This window comes from Lissotriton vulgaris, chromosome 3_1, assembly GCF_964263255.1.
Source record: "Lissotriton vulgaris chromosome 3_1, aLisVul1.2, whole genome shotgun sequence".
Classification (NCBI taxonomy): Eukaryota; Metazoa; Chordata; class Amphibia; order Caudata; family Salamandridae; genus Lissotriton; species Lissotriton vulgaris.
The window spans coordinates 793,021,129-793,045,825 of record NC_141689.1 but is presented as its reverse complement, the minus strand read 5'-3'; the positions used below and the strand labels follow the sequence as shown (position 1 = coordinate 793,045,825).

The 24,697-nt window shown below is 46.0% G+C and overlaps 1 protein-coding gene across 1 annotated transcript in view; it reads left to right on the top strand.

The window, feature by feature from the left end:
* ALDH7A1 (aldehyde dehydrogenase 7 family member A1) overlaps positions 1–24,697 on the top strand; it is a 311,199-nt gene that overhangs the window by 143,079 nt on the left and 143,423 nt on the right. The window contains exons 10-11 of the mRNA XM_086961105.1: positions 12,778–12,819; positions 21,049–21,143. Of these exons, the coding sequence (XP_086817231.1) occupies positions 12,778–12,819; positions 21,049–21,143 (137 nt within the window). The remainder of the gene's footprint in view (positions 1–12,777; positions 12,820–21,048; positions 21,144–24,697) is intronic.

Sequence of the window (24,697 nt, the reverse complement as noted above, 5' to 3'; positions counted from 1 at the left end):
CATCAACCCAAGAATCGACAAGAAGTACAGGGCGGCGCCCACTGATCCAACCTATATCAAGGGACAGTTGCCTCTGGATTCCCTGGTTGTCTCCAATGCCCGCAAGAGAGCCAACTCACAGACTACGGGTGATGCTCCTCCCCCAGACAAGGAATCAAAAGTCTTTGAGGCTTCAGGGAAAAGGGTGGCAGCGCAGGCAGCCAATATGTGGCGTATATCCAACAGGCAGGCGCTACTGGCACGTTATGACAGGGCACACTATGATACTCTAGAGACCCTTTTACAGCATTTGCCAGATCAGTATAAGGAAGCAGCGGAAATGTTGATACAGGAGGGGAAGCTTATCTCCAATGCTTCCATAAAGTGCGCGCTAGACGTGGCAGACACCGCCGCACGCGCTATTAACACTAGCGTTATGCTTCGTAGACATGCATGGCTAAGGATATCTGGGTTCAAGCCGGACATTCAAACTACCATCTTGAACCAAACGGTCAACCCTGATCACCTGTTCGGCCCTGAGGTTGATGCCACCCTTGAAAAGATGAAGAAGGACACCGACACCGCAAAATCGATGGGTGCCTTGCAATCCCAGCAGTTTCGGAGTGGGTCCTTTCGTCGCTCCAATACTAGGGGCACCTCAAGGGGTCAACTCTCGCAGTCAGCGCAGTTCTACAAAAGCAACACCCAAACTTCTTATTCCATCAAGGGTAGAGGTGGTTACCGCGGCAACACCAAGGGCAGAGGACGTGGTAACAACAGTTCCAGGTCCTCCACCGCCAACAAACAGTGACGCCTTGTCGCTGCCCCCCGACCACGCAACACCGGCCGGGGGAGACTCCAGCAGTTCCTGCCCGTGTGGAAGTCCATCACCACGGACAGGTGGGTCAGGACACTTGTCCAATTCGGTTATTGTCTGGAGCTCACATCAACTCCACCCAACATACCCCCAAAGCACCGTCCTATGTCCGGCGAGCACTTGCACTTATTGCAGCAGGAGGTCGCAATCATGCTGCAAAAAGGGGCAATAGAGCTCGTGCCCTTGCAAGAAAGGGGTACAGGAGTTTACTCCCTGTACTTTCTTATTCCAAAGAAGGACGGATCCCTCAGACCCATCCTGGATCTCAGGCCCCTCAACTTTTACATCCTATCAGAGCATTTCCACATGCTCACACTGCAGCAGGTTCTCCCACTGCTCCAGCAGGGGGACTTCCTGGCAACTCTGGACCTGAAGGATGCCTACTTCCACATTCCACTACATCCTTCACACAGAAAATACCTCAGGTTCACCATACAAAACCAGCACTACCAGTTCAAGGTTTTGCCTTTTGGGGTCACCACGGCACCCAGGGTTTTCACAAAGTGCCTGGCGACGGTGGCGGCACATCTCAGACGTCAAAACATTCACGTCTACCCCTATCTGGACGACTGGCTCATTCAGGCGAAGTCGGCCCAGCAGTGTGCCGACCACGTGTCCCACACCATTCACCTTCTGCACGATCTGGGTTTCTCACTGAATTATCCAAAGTCCCATCTCCAGCCCGCCCACATACGGCAGTATCTGGGTGCGACTATAAATACTCTGGCGGCCACAGCACAGCCGAATTCAGTGAGAGTCAACAACATTCAGTCGCTGATCCAAAGATTCAGACCTCAACACTCGCTTCCAGCGAGAGTGTTCATGCAGTTGATAGGCATGATGGCCTCCTGCATCTCCATTGTCCCGCACGCGAGACTACATATGCGTCCGCTTCAGGAGTGCTTAGCACGTCAGTGGACTCAGGCTCACAACCAGTTGAAAGACCTAGTGTTGGTGAGCGGTCGGGCGTACAACTCTCTGCATTGGTGGAATCCACAAAACCTTTGCAAGGGCCGACCGTTTCAGGAGCCTGTGCCACAGATTATCCTGACAACGGACGCTTCTCTCCAGGGATGGGGCGCGCATGTACTCCAATACACTGTGCAGGGACTATGGACGCAGCAACAGGGGAAGATGCACATCAATGTTCTGGAACTGATGGCAATCTTCATGGCACTAAAGGCCTTCAAATTACATCTATGCAACAAGGTCGTGTTGATCCGGACGGACAACATGACTGCAATGTACTACATTCAGAGGCAGGGAGGCACACACTCTCCGCAGCTGTCTCATCTGGCTCAGAGCATGTGGAAGTAGGCCATTCAGAGGAACATCTTCCTCATGGCGGAGCATCTCCCAGGCAAAGACAATCAGATGGCGGACCTGCTCAGCAGGTACAGCCACCAAATGCACGAGTGGGAGATACATCCATCAGTACTCCAGCCGTACTTCCAAAGGTGGGGTCATCCAGAGATCGACCTGTTCGCCACTCAGGAGAACGCAAAATGCCAAAGCTTCGCCGCCAGATTCCCACACATACTGTCGCAGGGCAATGCGATATGGATGAACTGGTCAGGCAAATTTGCGTACGCTTTTCCCCCAGCACCACTGATACCGCTGGTGGCACGCAAACTCAGGCAACACTCGATGACTCTCATCCTGGTTGCTCCAACATGGGCTCGTCAGCCATGGTACACCACGTTTCTGGAATTGTCCGTGGTACCAAATCAGAGGCTACGTCTCACCCCCTGCCTTCTGACGCAGAGCCATGGCGACATTCAGCACCCAGATCCGCAACAGCTCAACCTGGCGATCTGGCTCCTGAAGTCCTAGAGTTTGGCTACCTAAACCTACCTCCCAATTGCATGGACATCATTCGGGAGGCAAGGAAGCCTACTACTAGAGCCTGCTACGCGGCAAAATGGAAGCGGTTTGCCATTTATTGTGCAAACCACAACATTAACCCGCTTGATGCTTCCATTCAAGACATCATCTGTTCCGTCTGTACAAGAGTAATCTGGCCTATACTTCCATTCGCATTCATCTGTCTGCGATGGCTGCGTATCTCCAAAATAGACAACACCTTTCGCTATTCAAGGTGCCGGCCATCAAAGCTTTTTTGGAAGGCCTCAAACGAGTCATTCCGCCACGGACTCCACCAGCTCCTGAGTGGAACCTCAATGTGGTTCTAACCAGACTGATGGGTCCTCCCTTTGAACCACTGCATTCCTGCGAGATTCAGTTCTTGACTTGGAAAGTGGCTTTCCTCGTAGCAACTACATCGCTACGGAGGGCCAGTGACGTGCAAGCCCTCACAATCCAAGAGCCATTTATCCAAATTCATTCCAACAGGGTGGTGCTCCGCACTAACCCCAAGTTCCTGCCCAAGGTTGTGTCTCAGTTCCACATCAACCAAACAATCGAATTACCTGTTTTCTTTCAAAATCCTGAGTCACTGGCGGAGTGGATGCTCCACACCCTTGACGTTAAGCGGGCCCTATTGTATTACATTGATAGGACCAAGGATTTTAGAAAGACTAAACAACTCTTTGTCGCCTTTGCACCACACCACAAAGGTAACCCTATTTCCAAGGCTGGTATTGCTAGGTGGATCGTCAAATGTATCCAGATCTGCTATGCAAAAGCAAAACGCACTCTTACCATTCCGCCAAGAGCCCACTCCACCAGGAAGTTGGGGGCCTCTATGGCCTTCCTTGGAAACATTCCCTTAGAGGACATATGTAGAGCAGCAACATGGTCTACCACACACACATTTACTAAACATTACTGTGTTGATGTGCACTCCAAACAGCAGGCAGCTGTAGGGCAGGCTGTTCTCAAGACACTTTTCCAAACTGCTGCAGCTGGCACGGGCGGCCGCCGTTAATGGAGGGGCTGCTATGTATTCTATGCACAGATGAATTCAGCAGCCCACATGCCTCGAACTGAATATGCTACTTACTAGTATGCATCTGTTCTTGGCATGTAGGGCTGTTGACATTCATATCGCCCGCCCTCCTCCCCGGCGCCTGTAGCAGCTGCAGTATTCACATATTTACTCATAGCATGGTCATCAGTCACTGAGTTTCACTCCATCTTGGCCACAATGGCTAAAAACAATTGGGGGATGGAGTCGATGCCCATGCGCACTGTAGTCCAGGGGAGGAGCCACCTATCTCGTGATACTTCGAAGACTCTTCCAGGACAACAAGGTACAATCATCCGGACCCAACACTAGGCGGCGATCTATGCACAGATACGAATGTCAGCAGCCCTACATGCCAAGAACAGATGCATACTAGTAAGTAGCATATTCATTTTTTTCCAATGTAAAATTAGTATATTTTTATATGTGACATAATGGTGCCAGAATGTTAGTTGTAATAGGATGGCAGGTTTAATAATGTGGCAAAACGGACAGTATTTGTATAGCATCTTTTAAAAAGCCTGTGTGTACACACATCTTTACATTGTGAATTAAAAAAGTAACACCTGAGGTGGACAGTCGCTCGACTTGGGGGGGGGGGGGGGGGGCTACAGATGCTGGCACAGCTGGAAAGACTAACGTTCGAAGTGCAAAAGTGCACTCCCCTTCACAGTCACATGCACGAAGTGGGCAAGGAGCCTTAGGAGATTTACAGACTAATTATAGAGATTCAGCAGCCCACCAGTCCCAAGAGACACCGGTTAAACAAAAAACAGTTGCAGTTGCAGCAATTTTTGATAAAAGGCGGGGAACCAGGCCGAACGAAATTATGGAACCGAATACTGAGCTGACTAATGAGTCTATCGTCAGAAATGATGCAGTTGGAGATGAAAGTGAAGTGAACACCTCTGAGACAGACATGAGCCAGGATCAGGCAGAGGTAATCACCCCTGTAATGGGGGTTGAAGATATGACTTCCCAGCCTAGCTCAAAATTAGCCTTGGATAAAGATTTTGAATCTGAGGCTGAAGGGAAATTTTACTCTGTCAGACTTAACAACCTTATCTGACAAAGAACAAGAATTGGACAGTGCCAGCAATATTAGCGACTGGGGGGATCTTCCAGAATATGAAGGAGAGGACCCGGAACAGTTTCAGACCCAGGATACAGTGAGGAAGATGAAGGATATCAGTGAAACAGTACAGCGTGATCAAGTACAGCCATTCGTTCAGATTTTTGCCCAACAACTGTAAACGAACGATGGCAAATGCAGAAACTATTTACTCCCTTCCAAGAAGCAGGAGCCCAGGTCTTTCTGCTCAATCCTTCCAAATTAAAGGTCGTCTTCAATGGGCAAACGAGGTACTTTACATCTAGCTGGTTGGCACAAGGTTACCTGTCTGATCTCAAAAAGAAGGAAGGCTGAAATAGATGTTTATTGTTAAAAATTACTAACGGGAGAAGATGATTTACTTAGTTCTGCTGCTTTGACAGTCTAAATCTGAACCTATAACCTTTAATTGGTATTTAGTTTCTGAATCTGGGGTGATAGGTAGGGTTAATGCTTTATTTTTTGGCTGAATGTCAATGAGTGTATCTCTCTGCATACAAAAAATATCGGTTATGTTATTGTATAAACAAAAGGGAGTAGTTCATTCGCTTGGTTAAGAGCTGGTCCCTAGGAGACAATGATGTTAATTGTATCCGTTTATATGCATAGAAAGAGTAACTTCTTTATTATTATTATTTCTTATAGATTTTAGGGATTTTTGATTAAGAATGACTTAATACCGATATTCGCAATTAGAAGCTAATTATATTTGAGAAGTGGAGCAAGAGAGTACCAGATGTGCAGGGTAGGGAATTCGATGGGGTGGGGAACGGTTGATGCATCTCAACATCACTGAGGACAATGTCCTTAAGCCTCTTTAGGTCTCGCCTGTCGATGCGCATGCGCATCGAGCAAGGCGAGAGTATTGGCACTTATCCGCTCTTTATCCACACTGCAAGGAATCGTGGCGATTCCTTGCAGTGCACGAGAAATTTAAGCTCCATGCGCATGCGCATTGAGCTTAAATGCGCGTGCACATGCCCCCAGCCGCCTGCCTTGCCTACTCTCTTCCACAGCCTCCCCCAGCTCCGCCCCCTCACTACTTGATTGCACGGCCGCTAGGCCGTGCCTCCCCTACTCTCCTCCCCCCTCCTCCTCTCCTCCCTTGCCTGCCTGCCGCTAGCCTTGCCTACTCTCTTTCACAGCCTCCCCCAGTTCAACACTTTGGCTCTCTCTACACAGCGAATGCATTGATTCTACACCTCAACCCTGGTTTTCTGTACCTCCTCTACAATCTGCTTATATGCCTCTCTGTGCCTTCTCATCACACCCGGCCTCTGTACATACAAAGCAGTGACACTCTGTAAAGACCCATCACTCGGACTATCGAACTCTTCTTTACTTTCGGTTACGTAGTTCCGTACATTTTTTACATCATCTGCATAGATGCCAGGCATCTAATTCACCGTCACCCAGTACCCGACCTGCTCTGCAGACATCCATCAGGACCAAAACACTGGACAGACCCTGCACTATGAACAACGTGTGTGCAGCGGGGCCACCTCAGCACTCAAGATCTACAGCGTTATCAGCACTCAGACACTGTACCTTCCTGGCAGCGAGTGGCTGCTCGGCTTTCCTCTTCATTTTGCCGTTGGACGTTTCTCTGCTACTCGTCTTTGAGCTGTTCCTGCACAGCACACTTACACATGTGAGAGCCACACTACCATGCTGCTAGTATAACCCCGCCTTCCCTGCCAAAATTCCCACCCATCACAGGGGCTGGGGAAAATATACTGTAGTTTGATTGGTTAATGCGAGTGGAAACTTAGCTCTCCATTGGCTAACAGGTCCTTCCGTGGCCAGGCAAACTAGTGTGTTTGCCCCGTAGTAGTTTTTGCCTTCCGTCCCTCTTTATAACAAGCCATCGAGAAAGAAAACGGCATTTAAAAACAACGTGGTTCATATATAGAGTAATGTGGTTAAGGATGCGGCCATCTTGTAAGGTCAAATTTGTTAATTACAGTGTACCGCCTCTGGTTCCAGAAGGATTATCAGCGATATTTAAACCATAAATCCTGAAAACGTATTGGTACATATTGTATTAAAACATCATTAAACGCCTTATTTAACAATTATGAAACTGAAGGTTGAAAAAGGATATGGAAATTCTTATAATGTTATGGAGAACATCACTGGTTGATTTTTAAACAATTTACTTCTGACATATAGCTACTTGATCTAATATACTCTTACAGACATCTATAATTCTGTGGTACAGGAAGATGCTTGTAGTGATGGTTAAATAACGTAGAGAAATCTGCTTACTTGAATTCAAGTATTTATTGTGACAAACGAGCTTGGGGAAGATAAGGGGGAGTGGCAACGCAGAGTAGAAGGGAAGTCGGAATGCCAACCTATGGAGTTGACGTCAGTTAAATACAACATGAGAATTCCACTATTAAGTGCTTGAAATAACCAATTAAATGTGAGCACGTGCAGTAAATAAACAGAACAACGAGACCTACAACATCTCCCTTTATAAAGAAGCGATTAATTCACTATATAATCCTCCAATGCTTTGGGTAACTTTGACATTCTACCAAAACTGGTGCAAGTAGCCTCCCAACCTTCATGACAAGTTAGTAACATCTTCATTTGCTGTGGTAAGCATGGGGACTTCTTTCCTGGACACAACATCACTCAGTTTCCTCAACCTCAACCCCTCACTCACCCTCACTCACCCTCACCCTCACTCACCCTCACCCTCACTCACCCTCACCCTCACTCACCCTCACCCTCACTCACCCTCACTCACCCTCACTCACCCTCACTCTCACTCATCCTCACTCACCCTCACCCACCCTCAACCCCTCACCCTAACTCACCCTCACTCACCCTCAACCCCTCACCCTCACTCACCCTCAACACCTCACTCACACTCACCCACCCTCACCCTCACTCACCTTCAACACCTCACCCTCACTCTCACTCATCCTCACTCACCCTCACCCACCCTCAACCCCTCACCCTCACTCACCCTCACTCTCACTCATCCTCACTCACCCTCACCCACCCTCAACCCCTCACCCTCACTCACCCTCACCCACCCTCAACCCCTCACCCTAACTCACCCTCAACCCCTCACCCTCACTCACCCTCAACCCCTCACCCTCACTCACCCTCAACCCCTCACCCTCACCCACACTCACCCTCACTCACCCTCAACACCTCAGCCTCACCCTCACTCACCCTCAACCCCTCACCCTCACTCACCCTCACTCACCCTCAACCTCATGCTAAAGATTTACAAAAAAACCCATAAACAATTCTAAAAGCACTAACTCTAATGCTGCGAGACCTATTGCATTTCTAATGCTTGTTTTTGGGTGGTGGGGGGGTGTGGGAGGAGGGGGGAGGGAGTTGAAAGGGGTGGTGCGGGGTGGTGGGGGGGGGAGAGTGGGGCTGCAAAAAAAATTGAGACTTATCTTGCAGAATTGGTGGTACAAATTACCTATATAATGGCTGAGGGAATCTCATCTGGGTTTTCCTTTTTTTTCTCTCAGTGCTTAGATGGGGAAGGATAAAATTGTTATCGGCACTTGGAATATCTGTGGCCTCAATGACGCCAAAAAGCGGGCTCTTTTTCGTAAAATTGTTGATTTTATGCATGTAGATATACTTTGTATACAGGAGACACATATTCCATGGGGGAAGCGGGAATGTTTGAAGTTTCCTGGTTTCGAGTTGGTAGTCTGTTCTAAACAGTCATTCATGATCAGAGGGGTCGCTATATATGCAAGGGGCGGCTTGTGTAAATGTAAAAGGACATTGGCCGATAAAATGGGTAGGTGGGCTATAGTGGAATTGTGCATTGGTGGGAAATTGTTAACAATCTGCAACTTGTATGGATAGAATTTAGATGATCCTGAAGTGTTTGAATATCTAGATGTTGAGTTGGTAGCATGGCCTAATCCACTACTCATTTGTGGAGATATGAACATTAATATGCCAAGCGATGTGGACTTTACGAATGTTAGTAATTATGTGGGGAGGAAACCAAACGTTTTTAAAGCCCTTCAGGCTCTTCTTCTGGAGCATGGACTTGCAGACTTATGGTATTTGCGTAAGAGAACAGAAGATGGTTTTACGTTTTACTCCATACCTCATAAGAAAAACGTTAGATTTTGTTTTTCTGTCTAAACAGCTAGCAGCTGTTAGCAATATTTTTTGTTTACTACGACTTCACTCAGACCATAATCCACTGATTGCTGAATGTCCTTGGCCTCGAGCTAGAAAACCACCTAGAGATTGGACCTTTGATAAGAAACTCTTATTTGATGAGGGGTATCGTTCACATATTAAAAAATGTGTAGTCCAATTTCTGAATATTAACAGAGGATCTACTACAGATCAAGTGGTCTGGGACACAATGAAAGCTGGGTTACGTGGTAAGACTAAAAGTTTCTCTTCTTACAGATGGAAATTAGAGCAAGAACGGATGCGTAATGGCGTTAGAGATTTCGGGATGCAGAAATAGCACTGACTTTAAATATCAAGGGTGGAAACGATACAGCCCCTTGTTTACAAAAGGTAGCGATTCTCAGGGCTGCTCTGTTGGAGCCTCTTGGGCAGGATCTCGCGTTAAAATTTTTACAATATCGCACAGAAATGTTTGAGTTAGGGGGGAATTCTGGCGGGGTTCTGGCTAAGAGACTCCGCCAGCGGAGCATTCAGAGCCAGGTGGTGAAAATTCAAGATGAACATGGAGTGGTACATGAATCACAGGAAAAGGTCAACGATGTCTTCTTAAGATTTTTTTTCCTCTTTATATAGTGAAGATACCATTCGGCTTAACACTGAAAGAGCTGCCGAAGCTTTCCTAGCAGATCTTGAGACTGTCATTATTTCTCCTGAACAGGCTGCGCATCTGGCCACCCCCATTCAATGGGAGGAGGTCGAGACTGCAGTAAAATCGTTGGCTAATGGCATGGCCTGTGAACCAGATGCAGTGCCATTGGAGTTCTATAAGGTGTTTCTACCTGAAATTGTTCAGTTCTTCTTGGAGGTATTAAGAGCAGCCCAGAGGGGTATAGTACCAGAATCATGGCAAAATACAACCATAGTTTTGTTTAAAAAAAAAAAAAAAAGGCAAACCTGAGCTATTACCATCATCATTTCGGCCTATTTCTCTAATCAATAGTGATTCTAAAATATATTCAAAAATAATGGCCGGTCGACTTGCACAGGTGATAACCCCTCTGGTTTCTGTGTTTCAGCATGGATTTATACCTGGCCGAGAAACTGCCGACAATGTTAGACGCTCCATAGCATTATTAGATTGGGCTCCGGTCATGTATTCGCCTCTCGGGTTGATCCTGTTGGACGCCAAGAAGGCGTTCGACAGGGTCTCCTTGGGGTTCATGTGGGCTGTCTTGAAGTGGAAAAGATTTCCAAAAGAATTTATACAGGCAATCTGTGCGATGTATATCTCTCCAAGGGCGCAACTTCGTATTTCCGGTCAGCAGACTCGTCCTTTTCCTATCACTAGGGGCACGCGACAGGGGTGTCCTTGTTCTCCCCTGTTGTTTGCTCTTTATATAGACCCCTTCCTCTCTAAGATTATGGCTAACCAGCGTATAAAACCTATAAGAGTTAGCAATATGTCTTACAGTTTGCTATCGTATGCAGATGATATAGTGGTTATAACTTTTGAAGTCTCGTCTGCTTTTAGTAAACTTAAGCAATTGGCAGGACATTTTGGGGCAGTGTCGGGCTACAAACTCAATGTCTCAAAGACGCAGGTGGTTCAGACACCTGGTATGGCCATTTCAGATGCCCCAGTGGTCCCCGATGCCATGTATTTAGGGGTGCGTATAACCTCTGCAGTAGATAGTATACCTGATTTAAACATCCTACCGGTTATAGATGAAGCCAATAAAAAACTGGAATGTCTAGATAGCCTGCATCTTTCCTTATATGGACGATGGAGTGTCATTAAAATGCTAATACTACCTAAGTTTTTATATCTGTTTAGGACCATTCCTCTTTTGTTTTCTCAAACAAGCTTGGTAAAGGCAGATAGTTTGCTATAGATTTTTGTGGGGGTATAGACGCTTACGTAGAGCAGCTAAATGGATGTGCCTTCCCAGAGATCGAGGGGGCTGGGCGGTTCCAAATCGTGTTATGTATTATTGGCCTGCAATGCCGCAGGGAATGGGAGTGTTGTTATGTGGGGATAAAGTGAGCATGCCAATATGTAACACTCCCACTATTTATGAGATTGGGCTCGGTTCAGCTGCAAAAGGTATTCTACTTGAAGTCCTTGAACCTAGCTACTATAAGAGAACCCGTTTTAAGGTCTTGTTAGCAACATATACCATCTGGCGAAAGATTAGGAGGAAATTAACTATCCCAAATATGAATTTATATACGCCTTTTTAGAGCTACCCGAATATTTCCCAGCATCTTTCAGGATTACGTTATGTACAGGTGGCAAAACAAAGGTATCAATGGGTTTGGTGATATTGCCGAGGATGGTGTTGTTCTATCATATAGTGAAATTAGGGATAAATTCCAGTTATCTTCACGTGACTTCTTTAAGTATTTACAGATTCTAAGTTTTATCCAAAAATATTTGAAGATAAATTCTTGCATTTTGAAGAAAGTGTTTGTTATTGAGCTGATAAAAAAGGGAAGTAGAATAGGCATTCTGTATCATTGTTTTATCAACATTTCCGGATGACTTGACTGTTCAAAATGCAAAGTGGGAAGTGAAATTGGGTATAGCAGGTATTGATTTAACTTCAGTGATAGAACTTGCTAATCAGGTTATAATATCTGGCTCGCTAAAAACTCAAAGCTATATGTCTATGCTGGACTTATATTATACGCCTGCTAAGATTGCAAAATGGGGGGCCACAAAAGGTAATACATGTCCACGATGCGGGCTTATCGCTCCGTGCCTTTCTACATGATATCGAGCCCTTTATTAATGTTACACTTAAGATCCGATGTACAATAACACCGGCACTTGTGATATTTGGGGTCGATGCAGGTAATATATTAGTTGGTGGCAACACCTTTAATGAATCAGCTCTTATATTTATTGCTATGTCACAGGTTCGCCTATGCATTACTTCTCAGTGGCTCTCGCCGGAAGCCCCCACATTTGTACAGTGGCGGGCCAGATTGTTAGCCATACATTGTTTAGAATTTTCTGCATTTTCTTGTAAAGAGGGGAGACGGCGGCAACTTGCGAACCGAGTCTGGGCGCCTGTGGCGAATGGATTGGATAAGCAAATAGCGTTGTTCGGACTGTATTTTAGCACTAGTATCCTTTTTCATATGTTTCCGATGTGTTTTCCTCAGCCTTAATTGATCGAAATGTATTTGTGTTATCATTTGTCTAATTTGACAATTTAATGTTTTTCATTTTGTATGAATTTTGTATTACCAATTCTGTAGCTTAATTGTAAATTGGAACTGTCTAAATGTTCGGTCTCAATAAAAAAAAAAAAAATTACTTTACCAAAACCTAATGAAGACGCAAATGGGACTTTGTAAACATCCATAAAATTATTTGTCCTTGATAGACCATCCACACACTGAATAACCATGGAAAGCTAATGGCTGACTGGAGCTGACTAAAAGCCCACTTTCTTTCTTTTAATTCTTTATGTACTTTTTTGAAGGATGGATAAATTGAGGTAATCGAAACAGCTAATGACTTGTATAGCTAAATCTAAAAAGTGAATCACTGTTGGTGTGAATTGTAGCTGCTGTTGTGCAGAAGTCATTTAATTGTGACTGCCTAGCTTTTGTATATGTTTATGCAGGAGCTAAAATGTATTGTTTTTCAATTGTAGTTTGTGCCAGTCACATGTACTTTTCCTTCTATGCCAACTATGCCAACTTTTGTTTTGTTTCTCCTTGCTTTCTCAGGAAGAAAGTTACTGGAGCTGGGCGGAAACAATGCCATTATTGGTAAGCTGAATTATTTTTCTTTTCCTGACAGCTTGCAACCAGTCACTGTAGTAGTTATTGAAAATTCTGTAATTAAAAATGCTTCTGTTAGAAACTGAAGGTGCGGGGAGGAAGGCTAAAACCATTGAAGCTCCAGGTTGTGTTGTCTATTCTGTCTCAGTTGGTACTCTTGACTGAACTGTTACAAGGGGGTCTCAAAAATTGGTTGGAGAATCTGATTTCCCTAAGAAGCTATTGCAGAAATGTTGACCAACTCCTACAGTGTGAAAGACAACTGTGATCCTTGACAGCTCATCAACTAGTGGTACCACACACCAAGACTGTCTCTTAGGGAGACAGACGATTCGTGGTGACAGCAGCAAGACTTTGGAATGCTCTACCACTTCAGATTCGATCATGCCAATCTTTGTTCCAGTTTCGAAAACTGATAAAAACTTGGCTGTTCAATCAGTAAACTCCTTCCGGAATCTTGCATGGAATCTACAGCGCCGAGACGCCCTCGGGCATTTGTTCGCGCTTTATAAATGTCAAAAATAAATAAATAAAGTGTAACCTATTGATAAAAAAAAATTGTCATTGTAGTCTTTATATTAAAATTGAAAAGCAGTAATTTAAAACAGTCAGCCCAAATACTGAAGCTGTTGACTATCCATTTGTAGGGGGAGCTACATAAACCCTCCTTTCCTGTGTCCCATAGTCAAAAGAATACATGGTACTTTTTTGCCCTACCCAAATCCATCACTTTTTTTAATTTAAGTCCCACTACTTCTAGTGATTCTAACAATGCAGTAGTTTTCTTTTTTGGGGGGGCGGGGGGGCAACAACGGGAGCCAGTGAAGTTCCATCATGATAGGGGTGATGTGATCATCGGCTCCAACCCAAATCCTGAGCTAATATCTGTGATGTCCCATTTTGAGATAACAAAGTCGCAGTCCCCGACTTGAAGTAGTCTTGGGCGGTAACATTACTTCGATGCAAGTACTACTGAAATTGGTGACTTTATTTGGATCAGATTTGGATCCGATTCGGACGTCTTCCAAGGCCTTCAAAAACATTTGTATGATGACAATTGTGATGAGGACACTTTTAATTTATTCTCCCCATCATTACACTGATGCTTACCTTTATTTGTATTTACATGTCAGTGGCCTGGATAGGTTTCCTGTGACAGAGTTGGACTCTCCCCTAATTTTAGCCCGAAATACATTGTGTGAATAGATTTATGGCTACCTAGGATATAATGTGAATTATAATGTGCTGCAGAAAAAGCCTGGATGGGCATTTCATTAGCATTGAAAATATGGAATAACACAGCCTCAATGTGAATTAAAAATGCCCGAAGTACAATTACTTTAGAGACTTGAAATAAAAATGGATTACACTGTTGGTTGATCTTTGCACTTTACCCTTACTGGGCTGTCGCAGCCTTTATCTGATAAATAACGATCCACCAGTCATTTATGAAGTGGCCATAGTAAAGCCACAAGCCAATCAGCCTCGTTAGTGCGTCCAGATTGGGTGATGCTATGTGAAGAATTCAATTTGTAGCAGTAGGTTAGGGCTGTGGGCTAAACCTGCACCATGAAGAGCAGGGCATCAATCTTCACCTAAATTTACACTGCTGATGATTGGATAGGTGCATTACACATTCTAATGTGTGGACAATCATGTACCATCTTTTTTCGTGTCTCATTGGGTCCATTTGTATAGGTTCCATAAGAGTGCTGTTTGCTGGGACCAAAACCCAAGGAATCCTTCTTTAGGTCATAGCACACTTTGGGAGGGTTAATTTCCAACCTTGCAGTTTCCTTTGCCTAACGTAATCCGAGCACCAGCTTTGGACTTTTGCTATTCTCTTCCAGTCAAAGGGAATTGTCTGGTCGAAATTGTCATTATCTGCAGGGTATAGGGCATTATTGTGGAGGCCAAACAGATCTCCAGGTATTTTATCATCCCCTTGGGCTATCTGAATGTACTTTAACCCACCAGCCTGCGAATTTCTGCAGGTGACTGTTTAATATTTATCTCTGAGAACTCAATATAGACATGTAACTTGGGCCTGAAACGTCACCACCATTGCCATGATTTCCGTCACTGGATCCATGTCCTCAGCAACATAGTGAGTCTGAATTTATTTCTGGCCAACTTTATATATTTGTCTGCGTATTTGACCTGATGTATTGTGGCAATGGTTCTAAAGTCGAGGCAAACATTAAGGAAAAGAGCGAATTCTGCTGTCTAGTGACCTTCCCTTACCACATTTAGTTGGAAAAAGTGCTGTTCACCTGCATCATTATCTTTAGCTTCTGGTAGCCCACCAAGGCCCAACTCTGAAAACACATTATCCTTAGTGAAGTCATCTGGCCATTTAGGCCAGATGAATTAGGGACTCCACACTTCGTACACTGCTTGCCAATATGAAAGGGAGCAGCTTGGCATCAGAGGCACCCCTATTGGGGGCTTATGCAGCTTCATAATCAGCGAGTGTTGTCTCCATTGTAAAAGACCATGAGAAGAGAATTGAAAGTAACTGGTAAAAATGTCTTATAGATGTTAGCTATGAAGTCATCCGAGCTCATTGTTTTGATGGACTTCAGGTTTGTAATTGTATTCAGGATATATTCTGTGGCAATCTGTTTTTCCAGGTGTTCTGGTCAGGCCTTGTCCCTTGTAAGAGTGTATCGCTCCCCAGAAAGTAATCTCTCCACCCTGGCAGTATTCTCCCTTGTGTAGAGTTCTTCAGCGTACTCCTTGAACCCATCCGCTTTCTCCCTTTCCTCCCTGCACAGCGTTTCCTCCCCTTCGTACACTTTGATGTATGCTGGTTTCAGTCGTAGTCTGCCTGGCCTATTCCCCATTGAAAGAAATGCTTATTTAACCTTGCAAGCAGTTAATTTGCCCTGTCAGCCTATGCCTAGTTTACCTGCCTTCTCAGATCCACAACTTTCTTCCATGGATGCTGAGATGTATTTTTCTGAACTTTCATTGTCATTCATATCTGCTCTCTGCCTACTTAGCTTGGCTTTCCTCTGATTTAAAAAAAAAAAAAAAAAAAAAAAATTTATGTAAGCGATCTGCTTTTGCAGTCCGCTGATTCCATATTATAACTTCTAATGCACCCCAGAGCATTGGCATGTTAACTTCTCTATTGTTGATTATCAACGTGTAGTCTAAGTATTGACCTAGGTTTTTGACAACTATTGGGTTTATAGGAGGGTGCAAGTCTGGCGCCATGTAGCTTTCTGTGCTTCTCCAGCATCAGGACACTCCATTGTGCATGTATCTGTACCCCGATCCACTTCTGTTGTCCTCTGCGGTAACGTCTTATCCACCAAGATGCAGTACATTTGGACTTCACTTTTTGAGCTGCCAAGTAATGTGACTAGTTAATAAACATAGACTGTGGCGGCTGGTGACATATTAGTGGAGGAGCCAGATCTGACAACTACCTCAGCCTTCTCAAGAAATGCTGCCAAGGAGTGGGCTGATGATTCATATACAGTGCGCAAGCTGTTCTTAAACTGAACCATGCTCGTTGATGTTTACATCATTTGACCTGGCGTCCTTTGATCCCAGTCACATGCAGACTGGTCTGCCTCCTCTGATATTGGTGACTTATTTGAGTGTTATTCCTTTCTGAACTCGTCACAGGGTGGGGGAGTGGGCACTAAGGCTTGATTATCCCACTCTGATGAGCTAGGAAGGTGAACCCTCGCTGATTGTCATACAGCCTTAAGCAGCACAGGGCTGATGCCTAAAGCACCCAGGCTGCAATCAATGAGCTAGGTTGCCTGATGAGCTAGGAAGGTGAACCCTCGCTGATTGTCATACAGCCTCAAGCAGCACAGGGCTGATGCCTAAAGCACCCAGGCTGCAATCAATGAGCTAGGTTGCCTGATGAGCTAGGAAGGTGAACCCTCGCTGATTGTCATACAGCCTCAAGCAGCACAGGGCTGATGCCTAAAGCACCCAGGCTGCAATCAATGAGCTAGGTTGCCTAAATTACAGGGAGGTCTGGCTATCCAGTCCAGCTGGAAACAGAGGAAAGGGCGGAAAGCAGGTAAGCCCAGCTAAACCAGCGAAGGCTGAAACCTATACAGTGGTTCGTGTCTTTCAGAAGGACCGGATTGCCTGACCCCTTGCCAAGTGTGGATTGGTGTGATCAGGGTTCCTTTATTTTTATTATCATAATGTCCCTAAAATAAAGGAGGCAGGGCAGTGCTCCCACGCCACCATTAATGAACCGTAACTGAACAAAGGCAACACCAATCTGCTCACCTGGACTGGAAAATACATAATAAACATGACAGTGGTCCTATGGGACTCATTAATAGTATTACCATTTGTAATCAATCCCACATAATGGAGTCGATCCAGAACACATTGACAGCCCTACTGTGATTGATGTAATAATTAGACTCAATTGCTCTTTTTCCTTAATTGCAATTGGGTATTCCTTGTTTGATATTTATCAGGTACTATAAAAATTTCATTAGTGCAGTCAATACAGTGCTCCGGAAAGTGAATATATAGAAGATTGTGTAAAAACTATGTAAAAAAAAAAAAAAAAAAAAAAAACCCTAGTTTGATGTCTTAATTCAAAATAGTGTATGGCCTGTTAACAATTTCACAGGTTACTCCAATATGAAATAATCATAGTTCAGTCAAGAGTGAGTTGTCGATTTTTCAACCCGATAATAAATTGACTGTTCTCATCAGGACAAAGCCATCTGTCTAAGGCACCTATAAAAAGGGTCCCTTAGCCCTGGAGTAATTATTAATTTGATTAATAAACAAGAGCGCCCTCTGACTCTCAACCTCCAGCTCGAACAAATCCTCGCCCCCTCATGGAACACTTCCAGATCAACCCCAGAACGACTCTGTGGAACTCTCGCCTGCAGACCTCCCGGACCTTGCGCCACGTTCACCACTACCATCGCAGACCTCCTCGCGCCCCACGCCTTCACCTCCACGGACTGCTCGGAGACCTGACTTTCCACCGCAACAACCTCCGCGACCCGAACAGCACCACCCTCCTGGACAACCTCACCAACATCAGACTCAAGCAGCTAGTCACCGCCCCCATCCTCAAGGCAGGACACACCCTCGACCCAATCTTCACAGTAGGAAAAAACATTTGCTTCATTCACACCAGGCAACCCCTCTGAATTGACCACAGCTGCTTCCACTTCTTCTTCTCAAAACCCACCGCACACAAACCTACAACACGCCCCCCACGCAGAAACTGGAGCAAGAGCACCTAAACTCCGCCCTCAGCTGCATGCCTCCACCCACAACAGCTGACGTTAACCCTGCAGCCAAAGAACTCTACAGATGGCTCACCGACTGCGCAAACACGCTCGCCTTCCCCCGGAACTCAGATAGACAACGCACCTCGAAAGCCACCCGGTTCACCACGGATCTCAGAGAATCCAAGTGCGCATGCCGACGACTCGAGAAAGCATGGAGGAACAGCAAAACCTCAGAAGCACCTACCGCCTACAAGACTGCCATGACAGAACACCACCAACTCATCAGTTCCACGAAGAGGAACTTCATCCAGGATAGAATCCGCTCCAACTCCCGCAACTCTAAGGAACTCTTCAGCATCATACGAGAATTCACCAAACCCCCCAGCGAAACCTAAGACGTACCTCCCTCGCAGGATCTCTGCAACAAACTCTGCTCCTTCTTCCATCACAAGATCAGGACTCTTTACGACAACTTTGATGAACAGAACCAATGCACAGACACACCAGCCATTAGCCACGCCACCCAGCCGGCCATCAGCTCCTTCACCCCTGTCACCACAGAAGACACCACAAAGACCATGAGAAGCATACACTCAGGATCCCCCACCGACTTCTGCCCGCCACACATCTTCCACAGAGCCGCCTCTGCCATAGCACCTGAACTACGACGTGCAATCAACTGCTCCCTCAAAACAGGCATCTTGCCCAATGACAGGAAAAGGGCAGAAGTTAAACCCCTCCTCAAGAAGCCCTCAGCAGACCCGACGGACCTAAAGAACTACTTCCCTCCTCCCCTTCACCTCCAAAGTCACAGCGAAGATCGTCCACATCCAGCTCATGAACTTCCTAGAATCCAACTCGATCCTCATAACTTCTCAATCCGGATTCCGCAGCAAACTCAGTACTGAGACCGGCAAATTCCACAGATGACATCTGCACTCTCCTCGATCAAGGCCACTCTGCAACACTCATCCTACTGGACCTCTCAGTAGCCTTCGACAGTCTCCCACCGCACACTAGCCGCCAGACTCCAAGTCGCCAGCATAAAGGGAACTGCCCTAGACTGGATCCGCTCCTTAGCCTGCTGAACTCAAAGAATCAGACTCCTGCCCTTCCTCTCCGAACCCACAGAGATCAGATGCGGAGTGCCCCAAGGATCCTCACTCGGCCGCACACACTTCAACATCTACATGACCCCACTCGCAACCATCACCCGAAAACACGGGTTCAGTATAGTATCCTATGCCGACGACCCCAGCTCATCCTCTCCCTCACCAAGGAACCCAACATCACCAGACAGCTTCAAGAAAGGAATGTAGGACGTCTCATCCTGGATGAGCAGCAGCTGCCTGAAGCTCAACTCGGAGAAGACAGAAGTCCTCTTCCTCATTGGACGACACCTGGTGGCCACGTGCCCTCTGCAACACTCCCACACCCATGGACCACGCCTGCAACCTCGCCATCATACTCTACCTTTCCCTCACCATGTACCGACAGATCAACGCCGTATCTGCCACGTGCTTCAACAACCTCAGCGTACTCCTAAACATTCAAGTGGATCGCGCTCTCCCCCCGCACCCCCCCCCACCTCAAATCCAGAAAGATCGCCACCCACCTGCTCTTAACCAGCAGAATGGACTACGGGAATGCCCTCTACACCGGAATTAACAAATCTCTACTCCAGAATTGCCAGACTCGTCCTCTGCATCCCACAACAGTACCACCTCACCAGTACCTACGAGACCTCCACTGGCTCTCTTACCCCTACAAATCCCTCCACAACACCGTACCCCATTACCTCAACAAAAGAATCTCCTTCCACAGAGACTAGAGGGAGGATGAGCCCACACAGATGAGCAAGTATTTCCCTGCAACGCAAGATGGGATCATTCCTTTGAGCAGTCACCATGTGGAACTGCTCACTGGTACAAAACAACAACAGGGTTACTGTAAAATCTATGACGTGTCATAGAACGGTGCATGTCAAAACACTGTTCTTCTTTAACTTCTCACTGATGTAGGCATGGGACCAAGTCGATGGCTAGTGCAGTAAAATGTAAACTTGGGGTGTGTAATCTAAATCACTACATGATTTAGATTACACATTCCTTTCACAACAACACCATTTTATTGCTGTCCTTCTCCCCCAGGTCCACTCACTCTTGGCATCAAAAGCCCCCTTTGGTAATATGTGCTGCACTTTGAAAATGCTCTAAATATATAATCATGATCAATGCATTAGAAAGTCTTTTGATAATCGAGACCAAGAAATTCAGAACAGGGAGCGGGCCAGCTAGAAAATGAGAAACCCAAAAGAATTCCACTTACAAAAGAATTGCATGAGGGATGGTAAATTAGAAATGTAAATTAAATTGTTGGTACTTTAGTAGTGGAGCTTGGCAAGCAATCTGAAAGATTGTATAAGATAACGTTTTGTAACTGGATTGGGTTAGACTATTCTAATCTTGCTGATGAGCAGGGGCAAATAAACAGCTAAGGCCAGTTTACTTCCCCATTAGTCTATTCATCATTGAAAATGTTATCTGGATTTACTTTATCTTGTTGTGTGTTGGTGGCTTAGTGGACTAATGCATCCACTGCAGGAACCTTTGTTTGACCTCGTGGTCACAGGTTTCAATCCCAGTGGGTCCAATCAGCCTTTCATCCTCCTTAGGTTGATGAAACGAGTACCATTGAATAGGATAACAATAAAACATCTGTTATTCAGCTCCAAGATGCCATTCTGGATGAACTAAGGCTTTAAATGCACGTTATGTTACTCGGTGATTTGAATGCAATGGTTATTTATTTGAGTGTTGAAGAGCACCCTGAATATGATTACTAATTATGTTTTCTAACCAAGTGCTAACGGTGGCCTAACTCTAGCTTTAAAAAAACATGTCTGTCGAAAGTTAAAGTTCTGAGTCCATTATTGTGTTTACTTTTTGGTGTAATTGTTATTTATTATTTATTTAAGTATTTGATGATGCAGACCTCAGCCTAGTCACCCCATCTGTTCTTTTTGCTGCTGTGGGCACAGCAGGTCAGAGATGTACAACTGCACGACGACTCGTAAGTATTTCCAGTGTGTTATTCTCTGTTTGGGGTACTGTTACTATATAGCTTTTTGTTTCTTGTACATATGAATTTGAATGCCACTAGGTGTAACCGCACCATTGAGCCACCTGTTCATTTGCTCAACCTGAATATAGTCCTTTCTCTTCAGGTTAAGTCAAGTGACTTTTTTGTGCTTTCCAAGATTGCTTACATGTGGGGAGATTGAGCCAAACGTTTGGGGCTTAAACTCAAGAACATTTGTATCCTCTTCCAGTGTATCTGGAGGCGATGTGGGGAGTTTTAGTACAAGATCAGGTGCTTGTTTTTGAAGAAATTTGTGGCAGGGAAATGGGTGGAGAAAACCCGATACAAACTTCCACTGCTCTAGTGGTTTGCATTTTCATAGATAGACTAAAATTGTCAACTTTGGCCAGGAACCCCAATTTTCAAGGTGGAACTGCTGAGGGATGCAGAAACCATGAAGAACAGTGTAATGTGGTCAAGAGATAGAGCCCAAGGGTTAAATAAAGGGTAATCTAAACTTAATCAAAATGTATTAACAATAGCCCACTAAAAGCCTAAGGGTAGAAATATTGGATATGGGGTACAAATTCGCTTTTTTATGTAAATTGAATGACAATATAAAGCATCAAAGCGTAAACCCTGCACTTTGTTACTGAATTGTTAAAAAGGGTATAAAGAATAAATCCAATCATTAAACTTGTCTTAAAAAATGTTGTCCATGAGAGGGCCTCAGCATTTTCTCACAAATCAGATGGGTTCGAGGGAAGTCAACCAGTAGGTATACACCTGATCTCTTAAGGAATGGTACCTTGGTGGAAAGACATGATATGAGATTCCCTCTCCTTCGGGGAGGTTTCCAATCCCAAGGACACAGACTGGCTAAGTGGCTCACAAAGCCATCAAGAAAGGATACTGTTAAAGAATGCTCATTGCTGCACATTAGATTGTAGGGTGGTAAAAAAATAGACGTTTCTGCCATAGTATATCTTGTGTCCCTTGATTGCAGAGCACGGTGGTGGCACTCTTAAGTCAGAGATACCCAGGTTCGACTAGGGTGGCCAGAGACGGGCAGGGCTTTGGTAGGTCCCAAAGCTCTTGGTTTCGGACGACAGGTTTCTCTAGCTCTTTGAAAGGATCCATTATTGGATTCCATCGCTCGCCAAGCTTTATCACTCCCCGCTGAATTAGGGAGGATTCTCATACCTGTTGACTTTCCCCCTAGGTCCTCTGATGAAAAGAAACTCCTACATAATGTTATATTTTCAGTAAGGTGCTCTCTTCTATAGTCATTCAAGCTCCTCTGTACATAGCTCCCTGTTTTGCAGTAATCTCTCCTTTTAGCATATACTCTCTTCAGATACTTGCCATAAATGCTAGTACCTTTGAGTCCTTCAAGAACTCAAATGTTTTTCATCTGCTAACTTGGTCTAAGTTAGCCTTGTGGCTGTACATTGTGTCTGGGCATTTTCAAGTAGTGTCTGTATTAGGTAGTGTGTTTCTGATGAAACCAATAAAGATAAATACTGTATTTAGAGCTAGTTGCCTGAGGAAAATGCCTGAAAGTCACACCAGGACTGTGTGCACTCTGTTCCCTGGCCATGATGTTACTGAATGGGACATTTGGGAGTCTTTTTCCTCAGCAACATGAAAGGAATGAGCCATGATGGTAATGCACTCTAATTTAACAAGCATTTGCAATGCATTAAGTCTTGCATTTACGAGAGCTTCGTAAATGCTGCACCTACTGCATTACAAATGCTAGTTTGTAAAAACGCTCATGTGGCCCCTTTCTTTAGAAGAGTCCTGCCTAAAGAAAGGGGTTGTCCATGTTTTCACTTTAGTGGGTGGAGGCCGCGCCCTTTTCCTTAGACTCTGCTCATTTAAGGAAAGGAGTGCGCCCGTCTTGGCTCGTTTAAGTAAAGGGGCGCGCCTGACATTAAAGTGTAAGTGTGGCGTGGGGCAATTTAATTTAAAAAAATTAATGGTAGAAAAAACATGCGCCCTTGTTTGGTGCAGCAAGTAAAGCAAAGGCACAGCCACCACTATCAGTATGGCGTGCCGTGCAATGTAAAAAAAAAATAGTGTTGTGAGAGAGCGTGTCCTGCCTGCATCAGCAGGCATGTGAAAACCAATAAACGAAATAGTGCTTGGAGGCTGTAATTAAAGCCTACCGAGCAACAACACATGTAAAAGGGTGTGTTCTCTAGGAGTTTACAAAATGAGACATGGTGGTACTAAGGATGGGCTACTAAGCCTATTGACCAATGAAAAGCCACAGTTTCCATAGGGCAATGACACAAGCCAATCAAAAATATGGGTGGAGAATGGACGGCGCTTCAAGTTGATACCTGAATACAGCATGCCTTGCAGAGCAGCACATGCACTGCCCAGGTTCGATCTAAAAATTAGTCTGAAAAGTCTAGAATAGAGCCTAAAGTGGCATCTAAAACTCTTTAAAATTCAGATTTCGGGGGGCGTGGCCAAGATGGCGGGCTGAGCGGTCGCACTTGCCGAGAGCTCCCGGACCCCTGAATTCCTGCACCGCTTGTAACCGCTGATTCCCCCCCCGGATCAAGCGGCAACTGAGCCTGGTGCTTACGGTGGAGGTGCGGAGAGCCTGCTGAGCCTGGTTTGCGCCGTCGGGGATGTGATTCTGACCGGTACGGCCCGGGTCGGACCCCGCTGAACGGCCCGAGTGTGAGCCCGAGGCCGCGAGTCTCCCGACCCTCGACGCGCGACGGAGCGACCGGCCTCCGAGGGGTGAAGCCCGCAGCGGTGCATGAGCTGTTGGAGTGGGAGTCGGCAGCAGCTTCGTGTGCGGCTCGGAGTTGTCCGACGGCGGCTGTACGGAGCGGAACGGAGCGGAGGTGCAGAGCGGAGGCGGAGTCGGCATCGCCTCACTACGCCAGCCCGTGGCTTGAGGAGGCCCGCTGGAGGAGATCGCTTCGGCTGGTTGTCTGTGTGGGACTGAGGAACGAGTCTCCCGGGGAAGATCTTTCCCTGAAGCCGTGGACCTCGGCGAACGTTGCACTGTGACTCTGCCCACTGGCCGGATTTTTGGCTCTCAGATCGGAGAAGGAGAGGGGATCTCCATCTTGGGCGTTGGCCCCTCGACTTTACTGAGCGGCCATTTTGTGAAGCTCGGCCGGGCCTCCCGGTGCTCTTTGTGTGGGCTGCATGGCATATAGCTGCTTTCTTTGCTGGACAGTGAGCCTCAGCGTCCTTTATTGAGCTACAATGTCGAATGCTAGGGGACAGCGACGGGGCGACCTGACCTTGCCGGAAATGCTGGGACGGGGCTCCCTACGCAGCGGAGGAGCCCAACCTGCCGCGACCTCCCCGGCGCCGACCAGGGGGGCGGATGGTAGAGAGCCCCCGGTGACGAGATCGTTTCTCGAATCGCTGTTTAGCTCCCTTCGGGAGGACTTTCAAACGCTCAAGAGTGAGGTGGCCGGGGAGGTCCGTGAAGTAAGGAGAGAGATGGACTCCCTGGGGGACCGTGTGAACACAGTGGAGGAAGCGGGTCACTCCAGAGATGAGGAGAT